Here is a 12,912-nt window from a genome sequence, read left to right on the forward strand (position 1 = left end):
AACATGTGTTTGTATTACCCTGTGCATTTTTATTCATTTTGAAGAATTCGGAATGTGTTTTTGTGTAAGTGAGACAAGTAAAGAGCATCTGTCTGGTTTCACATACAGTACGGCACACCAAACAAATCATTTCACAAACCCAACTCTTCTTTTTTCTTAGCTTAAAAGCGAACTGACTATGCATTAGTCAATAAAACAAAACATTACATTAATCGCTACTATTTGGATCTTTTGACCGGCATTTGCTTTTAAGAAACTTGTTGCAAAAAGAGATGTAGACCATTACAGACAAAACTTACTGACCTATAAATTGATCAGTAACATTAACTTTGTTTTTACATGCCTGAAAAACAAATATTTAGCTTTCATGCAGATACTGTGGTATAAAAAAATATCTAAAAAGTGATGACTTGGCGGTCAAATTTTCTTAATCAAAAAGTATACATAACATGGACAACATAGCCAGCTAATCAGATCAGAACAGCTCTGAACAAACTATGGCATTCTAAGACTAACCAGCATGACCTCTAACCTTTAGGAGCTGGTCTTGCTGGCTTTCCCAAAGCCGCAAGTCCTGGTGTAGGTGGACCGCAACACGCTGTGGTTCGGCCCGGCATCGCTCACACACTCCCAGCTGTGTCAGCTCATCACAAACTGGGCAATGCAGTGTTGTAAAGTACTGAGAGATGGTGCCCTTTCTTGTGCCCTCATCTCCTCCTCCACCCCCCGCAGAGCTCCAGGCCTTCTGTACCTGTGCAATGAAAACATCACCAACAAATTACGTTTTTTTTGGAAATGTCTTTTTCTTAAATGGTGAAGCATGCAATTTTTTTATGTTAAAACTCAATAAATGTGTTTTAACTGATGTTGCTTTGTTGAGCTGGTCTGGATACTTAAACAGAACAATGTTTGAGAACCAGAGACCTAGTGTTTATACTTTTTATGAGAATCAACCTACTAATGGCTTATATACAGTTGTCTCTGCATAATATGTAAAAAAACATCTATCCCACCACCAGATGGTGCCTTTATATCAATAATAGCTAGTATAATTCAGTACGATTTAGATCTCAAATAGCCATAGAACAGACAAAGAGCAACTGAAAAGAACTAGTGGATACACCCATTTAAGGTGAACAATGTTTCAAGCTTGATCATTTATATTCTGCATTTGTTAAAAGACAAAATGACGTAACTAACCCTCGGCAACTCGTGGTACCAAATGAACACATCTACTCCAATCAGGTTAAAAATTCGTGCAAGTGGTGGCAAGATCTGCTTGGTGATGTAGTAGGTGGCGTTGAGGCGCAGGCTGGGGTCCTGCAGTACCTCTACAGGACGCCGAACCAACTGTATGAGCGGCACTCCCGGCGTCCCGTACACAATGACATACGGCACACGCTCACCCACACGTGGCTCCAACCGCCGATCATATGCCATCATACGCCTAAGACACAGACAGAAAAGAGCACACAAAAAAGGTTTATACAGCAACCTTTGTGGGACATTAATGCATTCAGACTCAGCCTGGATTCAGAACAAGGAGCAGGATTTTCAACAAAGATACAAATCCCCTAAACCACACCTCAAATCTAATTTCAACATCTGTTAATGGATGTGTTGCTAAGCAACAGCCTTAGTCTAGCACAATAATAGTCTTGCGTGCTCGCACACATGCAGAAAATAAACCGCTTCCTGAAAGGTCTGCATGTAGTGAGTAATGTCATCAGTCCAACTAAACTAAAGTGTGCCATAAACGGGAAGGTGACGCATTAGAGAGCTCCATAAACATGATCACCACAGCTACAAGATGGGGATGACACAAATATTTGCCAAGTATGTACCTTTCATGCACATGTGAATCTGTTTTGAAGGAGGGTGAAGCCTGTGTAGCTTTGTCTTGCATTTAAAGACCAACAATGGCCAAAGTCCCAACAGCACTCGTGAGCAGAACAAGTACGCCCCTTCACTGAACTTGTCAGTATTTATTAGTTAATGACAGAAAAACAAAAACAAATCAGCCATCTTGTTTCATGAATGTGGATCTGCTGACTGACTCTACGTAAGGGAAATGTGGACAAGTCAATCTTTTTCACAACAAGGACAAGAATAGATTCATTATAAATGTGACAATGACACTGACAATATATTACAATGACAGATGTTACTGAAATGTTTTTTAAACTACTATTATCTTTTTTGTATAGCTTAATAAAAAAGTAAATCTCAACAGAAAAATAGATTTGTGAGAAATTCTTAGTATAGATTTGTAGACATGCAATTTTTAATAAAGAATAAGGCTTGTTGGATTTTGGTACAAATCAGCGCAACAAAATGCATAAAAGACACTCATAAATGCCTCAATATATAATATTACGAACAAATCAATCTGAACAATATATTATTTTTTTGTGAACGGATTCAAAAGTCACTGGGATGAATCAATTCCCACCACTATTATCACTATTTTCCACACTAGCCCTCAAAGCGTGACATCACGTCCACTAAATTGTGAATTATTGGCATAATTATGCCGGTTTGTTTTAAATATATAATTATTAAATGTATATGAATTGTAATGTGCCCATTTTCAAGAGTCGGCATTTGCCACGAATTACCTCCTAGACCTTAATTATTACATATTGTACTACTGTGAAGTAAAAATTATATTACCGTGTAAAGTCAAATATATTACACTTTAGTGGCAATCATCAAGGTCCAAGCACCAATGGCACATGTGGATGATTAGCGATTTTATGATGTAGTTTTTACAGGAGTCATTTTAAATCTTCACTTAAAGTTAAGGTTCAATCATATGTAGACTCATATTTAACATTTAAATTTAGATGAATCACGTCAAAGGTAGTCACAGGATATTTTCAAATGAATGTGAATATCATGTGCCGCTCAAAAACTTTTTTTTTATCTGAAGCATTTATCTTAAGGCCCTTTTCATATATATATATTTTTTTTTCTAAAATGCATGTAGCCCTCTAACCTTTTAAACCATGTATTTGGTGTATTTAAACTCTAATGTGAAATGTTTTGTAGAACTGAAACTAAAACCAATAAATAAATCATGTAAAATTTTTGTAGAAATTATAACATAGACTGGAATGCAGAAATACTACACAGATCAAACTGTCATACAGAATGCGTTTTTGTTGTTAAAATTACAAGCATGCAACATCGTCATAGTTATGTTGTCAATTAGTAAGTTATGAAATTACCGTAAAGTACCAATAAATTACATAAATTATACGTTGTGTTTAAACTGGGAAGGATTTGCATGCAGGTGTGATGTTCATTCTATTCATTAGGATCAGTTAAAAAAAAGTTGGCAAAAGAATTGTATAGATTGAAAATAAATGAGCTTGAGGGGGGAAGAATTTTGTTTCTAGCCCTTAGTGGTTCCAAAGTTATGATCCAAAATGCAAACTGCCTTATTATGTCAAGTCAAGTCAAGTTTATTTGTATAGCGCTTTTCACAATACAGATTGTATCAAAGCAGCTTCACAGTATTAAATTAAAATAATACAACAAAGTTTGTTTCAAGAGGAATTTATTGATTGATACAATTAAATTAAATATCCCCAAAATATTCCCAACTGAGCAAGCCAAAGGCAACAGTGGCAAGGAACCGAAAAACTCCATCAAGTGACCTAATGGTGTCCTAAAACTCCATCAGGTGACCTAATGGAGAAAAAAAACCTTGGGAGAACCCAGGCTCAGTCGGGGGCCAGTTCTCCTCTGGCATTTATGAGCTAGAGGCCGGATTGTAGTTTGAACCATAGGTGTCATTTACACTGGGGACGCTGGGGACATGTCCCCACCACTTTTTGAAATGGCTGATTTTGTCCCCACCACTTTTTGAAAGCATTTGGTTAAAATGTTCTGAAAAATCAAGCGAACCAAGAAATGTTAAAGGTTTATTTGCACAAAATAAAACATGCAATGCAGTTTAGATACAGAAAGAAACAATGTACATTGTCCAAAAAAAGTAACTTTAACAAAATAAACTAATTACTATTTAAAATGACCCAAAAACATGCATGCGCCGATCAGTAACTTTAACAAATTCTTGACACAGTTTCTTCTTGTCCAAGTTATAAATTCTCTCTCTGTGAACATGACAAACAGCCACACTGTCCTTTCCAGCTTCATGGATTTGCGCTCTGGCCTGAGCAGGAATGGATGGACATGATGCACTACGTTCAAACCTCGAAGTGTTGGGGAGGAAGTTTCATTTATTCATGTATTAGCCGGCTAACATCGTTAGTTCTTCTTGAAGTTTTAACATTTTTCAACTTTAAGAGAAGATGTTGATCAACAGTACAGGTAGGGGAGTTTTTATATAGCATATATTTGCACTGTGATTGATTTTGTTAATTGTAGCCGATTAAGTAATTTACAGATCAATAAAAAAAACTGGCTGTGTGTGTGTGTGTGTGTGTGTGTGTGTGTGTGTGTGTGTGTGTGCGTGCGTGCGTGCGTGCGTGCGTGCGTGCGTGCGTGCGTGCGTGCGTGCGTGCGTGCGTGAGAGAGAGGGCCTGCGTGCCATCTTATAGTTTTAAAATAGTTTGGATTTTAGTGTGGGGTTTTTTGTGGCATACATAATGACAGTATTTATCACGGCACTTTATATTGGTTAGGCTGCGATGTGCGATGGCAGAGGAGGATTTCACATTTTGTGGATTTGGTTCTCTAACTGCACTGCATTCTATGTTGGTTGCAAATCCCACATTGTTTTAATTTTATCTGGTGTTATTTGATGCAGATATGTTGCGTTGTATGCTTATGGTGTGTTTTCTTTTACATATGTAATGAATTTCATTGTAATCATTGACTTAACGCGCTGCTGTTTTCTACAGTATGGCGCTTTGGCACTGTTCGGTTGAGCTGGTGTTGCAGGGACTGTTACAAGTGCAGTCAACATTGTTGAGGGATTTATGCTGAGTATTTTCTTGTCGTTGACTGGCCTACGCTATGCCCATTTTTGATGCGCCGTTATTCAATATTTTTCCCGTCCTGCTGTAATGTTTTTTCATCTGATCTTTTGTCCCCACCACTTTTCAAAACAAACTGACGCCCCTGGTTTGAACTGTAGGATTATATGAATGCCTGGCTGAAGAGATGCGACTTTAATCTAGTTTTAAACTGGGAGAGCGATTCTGAGCAACGAACAGTATCAGGAAGACTATTCCAGAGTTTTGGAGCCAAATGTGAAAATGCTCTCCCTCCTTTGGTGGTTCTGGATATCCTAGGTATGACCAAAAGCCTTGAATTTAGTGATCTTAAAGAGCGCGATGGATTATAGGGTGATAGAAGATCCGTTAAATAGACTGGAGCTAAGCCGTTTAGGGCTTTATAAGTCAGTAGCAATATCTTATAATTAATACGGAGTAGGGGTGTCGCAATATACCGGTGTTGACGATAATCGTGATATTCAAAGCATGAAATATCGACATCGTGTTAATTTAGAGTGTGACAATATACCGGTATTGGCGATAACCACAATGTTTAAAATGAATAGGACTCTTATGATAACATGACACGTAAATACTCCAGCGCCAGTACCTGGTTGACCTCTCAGGTGGCAGTATTGCACCCGATGACACCTGTCAAATAAGAAGACGACGCAGCGCTCGTCCGCGCCCGCGCAGCTAGAGTGGAACACTCTGTCCACACCCGAAAAAAAGTAAGCTCGCCAGTATTAAGAACAGAGTTCTTCGGCTTCAAAGAAAACAGCACCTTAAAGGTGGTCGCACACCGGACGAGAAGCGCAGCGCCACGTCTTTAAAATTCGAACACATTCTCTATGAGTGTACACCATAGACTGTAAAAAATATGGACAAAGCGTCTGTGACGTCACCCATAGACTTTCTGAAGAACGGGTTTGAAGCCGTTTATGGGGGGTATGGGCGGCGCCATCTTGGAAAATCTTGGGAAACCCTAACCCCGCCCACCTTCTGACGCAGCGCGCGTCACTCAGCTCGCTCTGCTACTCCGGTTATCTCTGTGTATATTTTAGGCAACGAAATATGTTATAAAACACCATACTAACTCTTTTCGTTTTCATTTAAAGAAATCTTAAACATTATAGCCACACAAATGTGGTTCAGGCAACGCGTTGCCTGATTGATTATATTCACTGCACATAACGTTTGCCTATTTATAACAAAACGAAATATAAAACACAAACCTGCCTCTTTTCGTTTTAAATATAATATAAAAATATTAAACATTTTAATATGGTCCAGGCAATATGTGCATTTGTACTAAACAACAGATGTTGCAGTAAACAACATTACAGATCATCTTCGTTGTATTAAAATTTAAAATGACAAAACTCAACCCAGTCTCTTTTTGTTAAATTTCAGTTTTATCAATATTAGCTATTATAAAAGTATAAGTAAAAGGTAAAGTTACAATAAGCTATACAAATAAAGCAAACAATTCAGTCAAACATAAAAAGTCATGCGCTCGATCTAGTCTAACCATACAACGGTACAAGTTAAATATAGCTTATAAAGTTATGAAACTTCCCCTCAGCCAAAACGATTGCCCACGAGACCAAAAATCGCCCGTTAGATATAGACAAGACGAATTATATCTCATGTTTTACCACTACAGAGACGCCAGAGTCAGCGGCAAACCTCAAAACGTCTAGCCGATGAAAGGCTGCTCCAGGCGGGGTACATCGCGCCGAGCGCCCGGTCATCGCTGGATCTCACAACTGGATACAATTTTCATAAATCTTTATAAATAAACCACAGATTTGAGCTTTAAACAACTACATTCTCGCCTGAAAAACTCTTAAAACTACATTTCATGATACAGAAACAGTAGTATTATATGTCAACTGTATTAAAAAATGGCGCTTCTTATGTTGTCATTCTGCCTTTCAGCTGTCAATCAAGCTGTCAATCAAAGTTAACCACGCCCTTATTGTCATACATTTTATATCTAAATACTATCTAAACTAACGAGTTAGAAAAAAATTCACTACCCTCGCCGTTGTCAGGCACTCGGAACCTATCGAAAAATCCAATAAAAGTCCATGGGACCAACCTGTAAAAACATGATTTTATGCTGTGAAAACGGACATTTTAACATGGGGGCTATGGACATTTGCTCCCTTTTGGGACCTTCCCCTAGCGGATTTTCGATGTATTGCAGTTTTTCGCACTTCCGGGTAGGCTTCATTTTTCAGATCAGAATGTTGCCCCTTGGTGTACACACCCGCGGCGCCCAGCAACGGCTCAGGACCATGTTCAAAATCCTGCCGCGACACAGAGCGTCATTCACATCGTTTTATATTAACTTTACATTATATTAGTCTCAAATCATCGTAAATGACTTCACCCTGTGCTGCAATATACATTTAATTTTACATTAATTTACAGAAATCAGCTGCTTGAATGAAAATTGCTGATGTTATTGGATTTTCAGGTGATATTTTCAATTCATTCAGTTAACGGACGCTCTGAGGTAAAGTGTTCAGATCACGACACAACTATTATTTATTTGTACAGTGTAATCTTAACATAGTACAGACATTATCTCAATTCCATAATGTCCTTAAACAATGATATTGCTGGCCATAAACGCGCGTGCGTGTGCGATACCTCGAGACGCGACGCGGCTATTATTTTACTAGTCATGGAATGGGAAACGTGACATTAACTGTTAACAGGGTTCATATATTAATAAAGGGTGATTATTAAAATTAAGAACCCCGTTTTCTTTACTCATCTTATTTTTGTATTTGTATTTGTATTTGCACTTGATTTTTTTATTCAAATCTGCTATCTGCATGACTTTATTGGCGCCGGTGCAACAATAGGTTTAAGAGCTTTTCAGTTCTTCAGGAAACCTCCAGACAGTGTTTTGCTTCAGTTTGAAACCAGATAAACTTCACATGCTTGTCTTCCTTCACAAGAATTTGCCATAGATTGAGTACGCAAGAAGTAAAAAATGCATGTGCCTTGTCTATCAGTAATCCTTATGTTTGTTGGGTAAAAAAGAAAAACTATATAAACAAAGTAAAAATGAATTTGACTGATAACTACCCGAAATAGATTCTATAGATATCGCGATATATCGATATCGTGAATTCTTTTGGCCACAATAACCGTGGTGTGAAAAATCTAACATCGTGACAGCCCTAATACGGAGCTTTATAGGTAACCAATGCAGTGATGATAAAATCGGTGTTATATGATCATATTTTCTTGATCTCGTAAGAACTCTAGCGGCGGCATTTTGGACTAACTGTATCTTATTTATTGAGGATGCAGGACAACCAGCTAATAAAGCATTACAGTAATCCAGTCTCGAGGTCATGAATGCATGAACTAACTTTTCTGCATCAGAAACTGATAGCATATTACGTAGCTTAGCAATGTTTCTAAGGTGGAAAAAGGCTGTTTTTGTAACATATGAAATATGATTTTCAAAAGACAGGTTGCAATCGAGTATAACACCCAGGTCTTTTACTGTAGAGGATAAAGTAACAGGACATCCTATGATGTTAAAGTTGTATTGTGCGAGGTTTTGTGGGCGGTTTTTTGAACCGATAAGTATTACCTCTGTCTTGTCTGGATTTAATAAAAGAAAATTACGCGTCATCCAATCTTTTATATCTTTAACACACTCTGTCAATTTGGAAAATTTAGCGTTTTCATCCGGCCGTGATGAAATATATATTTGAGTGTCATCAGCATAACAATGGAAACTAATTCCATGTTTCCTTATAATATTTCCAAGTGGCATCATATATATTGAAAATAACAGAGGGCCTAATACAGATCCCTGCGGCACTCCATAGTTTACTGGAGTAATGATCGATTTTTCTCCATTTAAATAGACAAAATGGTAGCGGTCAGATAGGTATGATTTGAACCAGCTTAGTGCTTGTCCTTGAACACCAGTATGATTTTGTAGTCGATCTAAGAGTAATGTATGATCTATAGTATCGAACGCAGCACTAAGATCAAGTAAAACTAGTATTGAGATACAGCCTTGGTCAGAAGCTAAAAGTAAATCATTTGTGATTTTAACGAGCGCAGTTTCAGTGCTATGATGCGGTCTGAATCCAGACTGAAACTTTTCATAGATATCATTTTGTTGCAAGAAAGAGCCCAGTTGAGCGGACACCACTTTTTCTAATATTTTAGACATAAATGGAAGATTTGAAATGGGTCTATAATTTGCTAGATTATTATGATCTAATTGTGGTTTCTTAATGAGAGGTTTTATAACTGCCAGTTTAAATGTTCTTGGAACATGACCTAAAGATAAAGACGAGTTAATAATATTGAGGAGAGGCTCTTCCACTACAGGTAACACTTCTTTCAGTAGTTTAGTTGGTATAGGATCTAATAAACATGTTGTTGTTTTAGATGAAGTGATAAGTTTATTTAACTCTTTTTGTTCTATAATTGTAAAGCACTGTAATTGTTCCTGCGGGGTGATAATTGAAGCTAAATTATAAGGCGCGATTGAAGATTGAACGTTTACAATTGTGGTTCTGATGCTTTCTATTTTCTCAGTGAAGAAGTTCATGAAATCATTACTACTGAACTGTAACGGGATATTTTGTTCGGGTGACGTCTGTTTATTTGTTAGTCTAGCCACGGTGTTAAATAAAAACCTTGGATTGTTTTGGTTGTTTTCTATTAGTTTGCGGAGATGCACAGCCCTGGCCACTTTTAGGGCCTTTTTATAACGTGACATACTGTCTTTCCACGCGATTCTAAAGACCTCTAAATTAGTTTGTTTCCATTTACGCTCTAAAATACGGGTTTCTCTCTTTAAAACATGCGTAGTATTGTTATACCATGGTGCTTTATTTTTCTCTCTGACCTTTTTTAATTTAATAGGTGCAACCACATCCAATGTTCTAGAGAGAATGGTGCTCATAGTGCTAGTTAGTTTTTCTAGTTCATCTGTTTGTTTGGGTTCAGGCAGCAGCTGAGACAGATTAGATAAGCAATTTGAGAAATTATCTATGGTGGATGGGAGGATTGTTCTGCCTGGTTGATAACTCGACGCCGCATGACATATTACAGCAGTACGTAATATGCAAGTTACCATGTAGTGATCAGTGACTTCATCACTTTGTGGAATGATATCTATATCGGTTGGATCAGTTCCATGTGATATAATTCAATCGAGTGTATGATTAAGACGATGTGTTGGTCCGGTGACGTTTTGCTTGACCCCAAATGAATTTAATAAATCTGTAAACGCAGCTCCTAACGCATCATTTGGATTATCTACGTGTATGTTAAAATCTCCAACAATTAATGCTTTATCGACATTGACTAATAGGTCTGAGAGAAAATCTGCAAACTCTTTGAGGAAATCAGCGTAAGGCCCTGGCGGTCTATATACGGTAGCCAAGGCTAGAGATAATAGGGATGTTTTTCTAACATCTAAGAGCGTAACATTTAGTACAAGTACTTCAAATGAAATAAACTTATAACCCGTTTTCTGAGTAACATTTAGAATATCTCTATAAATGGTTGCAACACCTCCGCCACGACCAATCAGACGTGGCTCATGCTTATAACAGTATCCAGGAGGAGTAGACTCATTAATACCGAAATAATCATTTGGTTTAAGCCAGGTTTCAGTAAGGCAAAGTACATCGAAGCTATTATCTGTGACTATTTCATTTACAATAACTGCCTTAGGTGTGAGTGATCTAATGTTTAGAAGACCTAGCTTTAGAAATAGTTTTTGTTTACTAATAGCAACATTTTCTGTTTTAATAACAATTCGATTTTTCCTAGATCCTGCAGTAGATTTATTATTTGATCTCACTAAACGCGGAATAGACACGGTTTCTATGCAATGTTCTACACTAGTATTTATATCAGTTAAATTGGTGCAGCAGAGACTATGATTTGGACTTTTGGTTACTAGTCAAAGGGTATTTAACATTTTGGAGATGTTATCTGACAGAAGATCCGCTCCGAATCTGCTTGGGTGTAAGCCATCAGCACGGAAAAGCCTAGGACGCTCCCAAAACAGATTCCAATTATTTACAAAGAGCAGTTTCTGCTCATTGCACCATGACATTAACCATTCATTTAGCGCAAATAATCTGCTGAACTTTTCATGCCCTAGTCGGTACGTGGGAAGCGGTCCTGACACAATGATCGTTGTTTCAGGCGATGTGCTGCGTACCGTATCGATTAGATTCCTGAAGTCTTTCTTCAGAATCTCCGTCTGGCGCTGCCTGATGTCGTTCACTCCCGCGTGCAGGACCACAGTTCCGACGCGCTCGTCACCGTTCAGGATCTCGGGAACGCGAGCAGCGATTTCAGAAACACGAGCACCAGGAAAGCAGTGACTGTGCACCTTACTTTTACCTAACTTAGCGTGTACGTGCCGAACGATGGAATCGCCGATGATCACAGCATCGCGTTCTGTTTCGTGTAGAGGGGAGAAGCGGTTTTGTGTGGATAACTCGAAAACCGGGAGGGTCGGAGAAAGTCTTGGTCTAAACCTGACTCGCGTCTTCCGCTGCGGAACCACCCAGGCTTCGTGGTGGCGTGTTGGAGCCGGAGTGAACGAGACCATGGCTGATTGCGACCGATGCTGAGGAACGCACGGAGTAGACGCGGTCGGAGTCAGCGGGTTAGTAACGTTAAACACTGATTTGTGTGCATCGGCGCGTGATGTTTCTAGAGCCAAACACCGGTCTCTCAGCTCGGCCTGTCTCAATAAAAGGTCGTGGATCTGTTTCTCAACAGCTTCCAGCTCAGACTGCAGTGCGTGCAGCTCAAATGTGTCCTCACCTGTACCAAAAGGTAGACTACTTACATCTGATATATTCGCCATTTTAACAGATGGACAGTGAGTTAGCAAAGAAGCTACCAGTGATGCTATCAATATTAATACTAATTTATGACTGAAGTCTTGGATATAATCCGTTTATTTTATTTTTTTATTGGTAGGGGTGTAGAGTAGACGCACGATAGGCGAAATATTAAATTTTTTTTTGTAAGTGAGTGTCGAGAAGACGCGTTCAGCCGTGATCCACGGACGTAACCTTTAAGAGTATGCAGCGTTGGATCACTAATAGGCTTGAGACGCGTCTGCTCAACAGTCCGCGTTGTAACTATGAGGTTTGAGCAGTAGTGCTTCTCAGTGAAGAAAAGTAGAAAATGTTCGTTTTAAGGCGATACCAGCTCGCTTTTTTTTTTTATCAGTGTAAAAGAAACTCGTAAATACTCTGTTGACTTTGATTTTCCATAGGAGTTTCATACATCAATCGATTCTGTTAAATGTGTATTATTTTTGTGTATACTCACAATAAAAACAAAGTGTTGTGCTTTTCGCCAAATAAAGAAAAATAAACACGAAGCGAGTTCTCTCTGCCAGTGAAGTCCATTCTGAAGCGCGTCCGAAAATGAACAATAACTCAGCGAATACTCAGTCAAACAGGCATACAGACACACAGGCATGAAGCTTGAATTCTCTTCTTTTAAATGAAGTAATTTATATAAAAAACAAATATTCTCATCTTGTGAAATCTGTATTAAAAGAGAGCGATTCCAGTCGAGCTCATCTCAGCTCATTACGTTTTAATCGGCCCCGCCCACGGAGAGCGCGCGCTATTCAAACGCAAATGACTGAGACGATCCCATACAAACTGTGAACGCCCACATATCAGCTCGAGAAAACACATCAAGTTTATTCAGATGATCAGTGTACTTTGTCTACACTGTCTCGCAGCGCTGTGAGGAATAATACTAATGGAAAACGTACCTCAGAAGTGCTGGCATTTCGAGGAGCAACGGATGGAATACTGTAGTAAGTTTTTTTCATTCTCAAGTAAATCGCGTTTCTGTGTGAATGAATGAACGAAAGAGATGCGCTGTTTACCACAACTCGCAA

The 12,912-nt window shown here is 38.6% G+C and overlaps 1 protein-coding gene across 1 annotated transcript in view; it reads right to left on the reverse strand.

Moving 5' to 3' along the window:
- The window catches only part of rev3l (REV3 like, DNA directed polymerase zeta catalytic subunit), a 137,879-nt gene that overhangs the window by 1,795 nt on the left and 123,172 nt on the right, over window positions 1–12,912 (reverse strand). The window contains exons 30-31 of the mRNA XM_082148427.1: window positions 1,201–1,447; window positions 533–751 (exon numbers count right to left, since the gene is read on the reverse strand). Coding sequence (XP_082004553.1) covers window positions 533–751; window positions 1,201–1,447 — 466 coding nt within the window. The remainder of the gene's footprint in view (window positions 1–532; window positions 752–1,200; window positions 1,448–12,912) is intronic.

This window comes from Leuciscus leuciscus (assembly GCF_965113295.1).
Source record: "Leuciscus leuciscus genome assembly, chromosome: 19".
Lineage (NCBI taxonomy): Eukaryota > Metazoa > Chordata > Actinopteri > Cypriniformes > Leuciscidae > Leuciscus > Leuciscus leuciscus.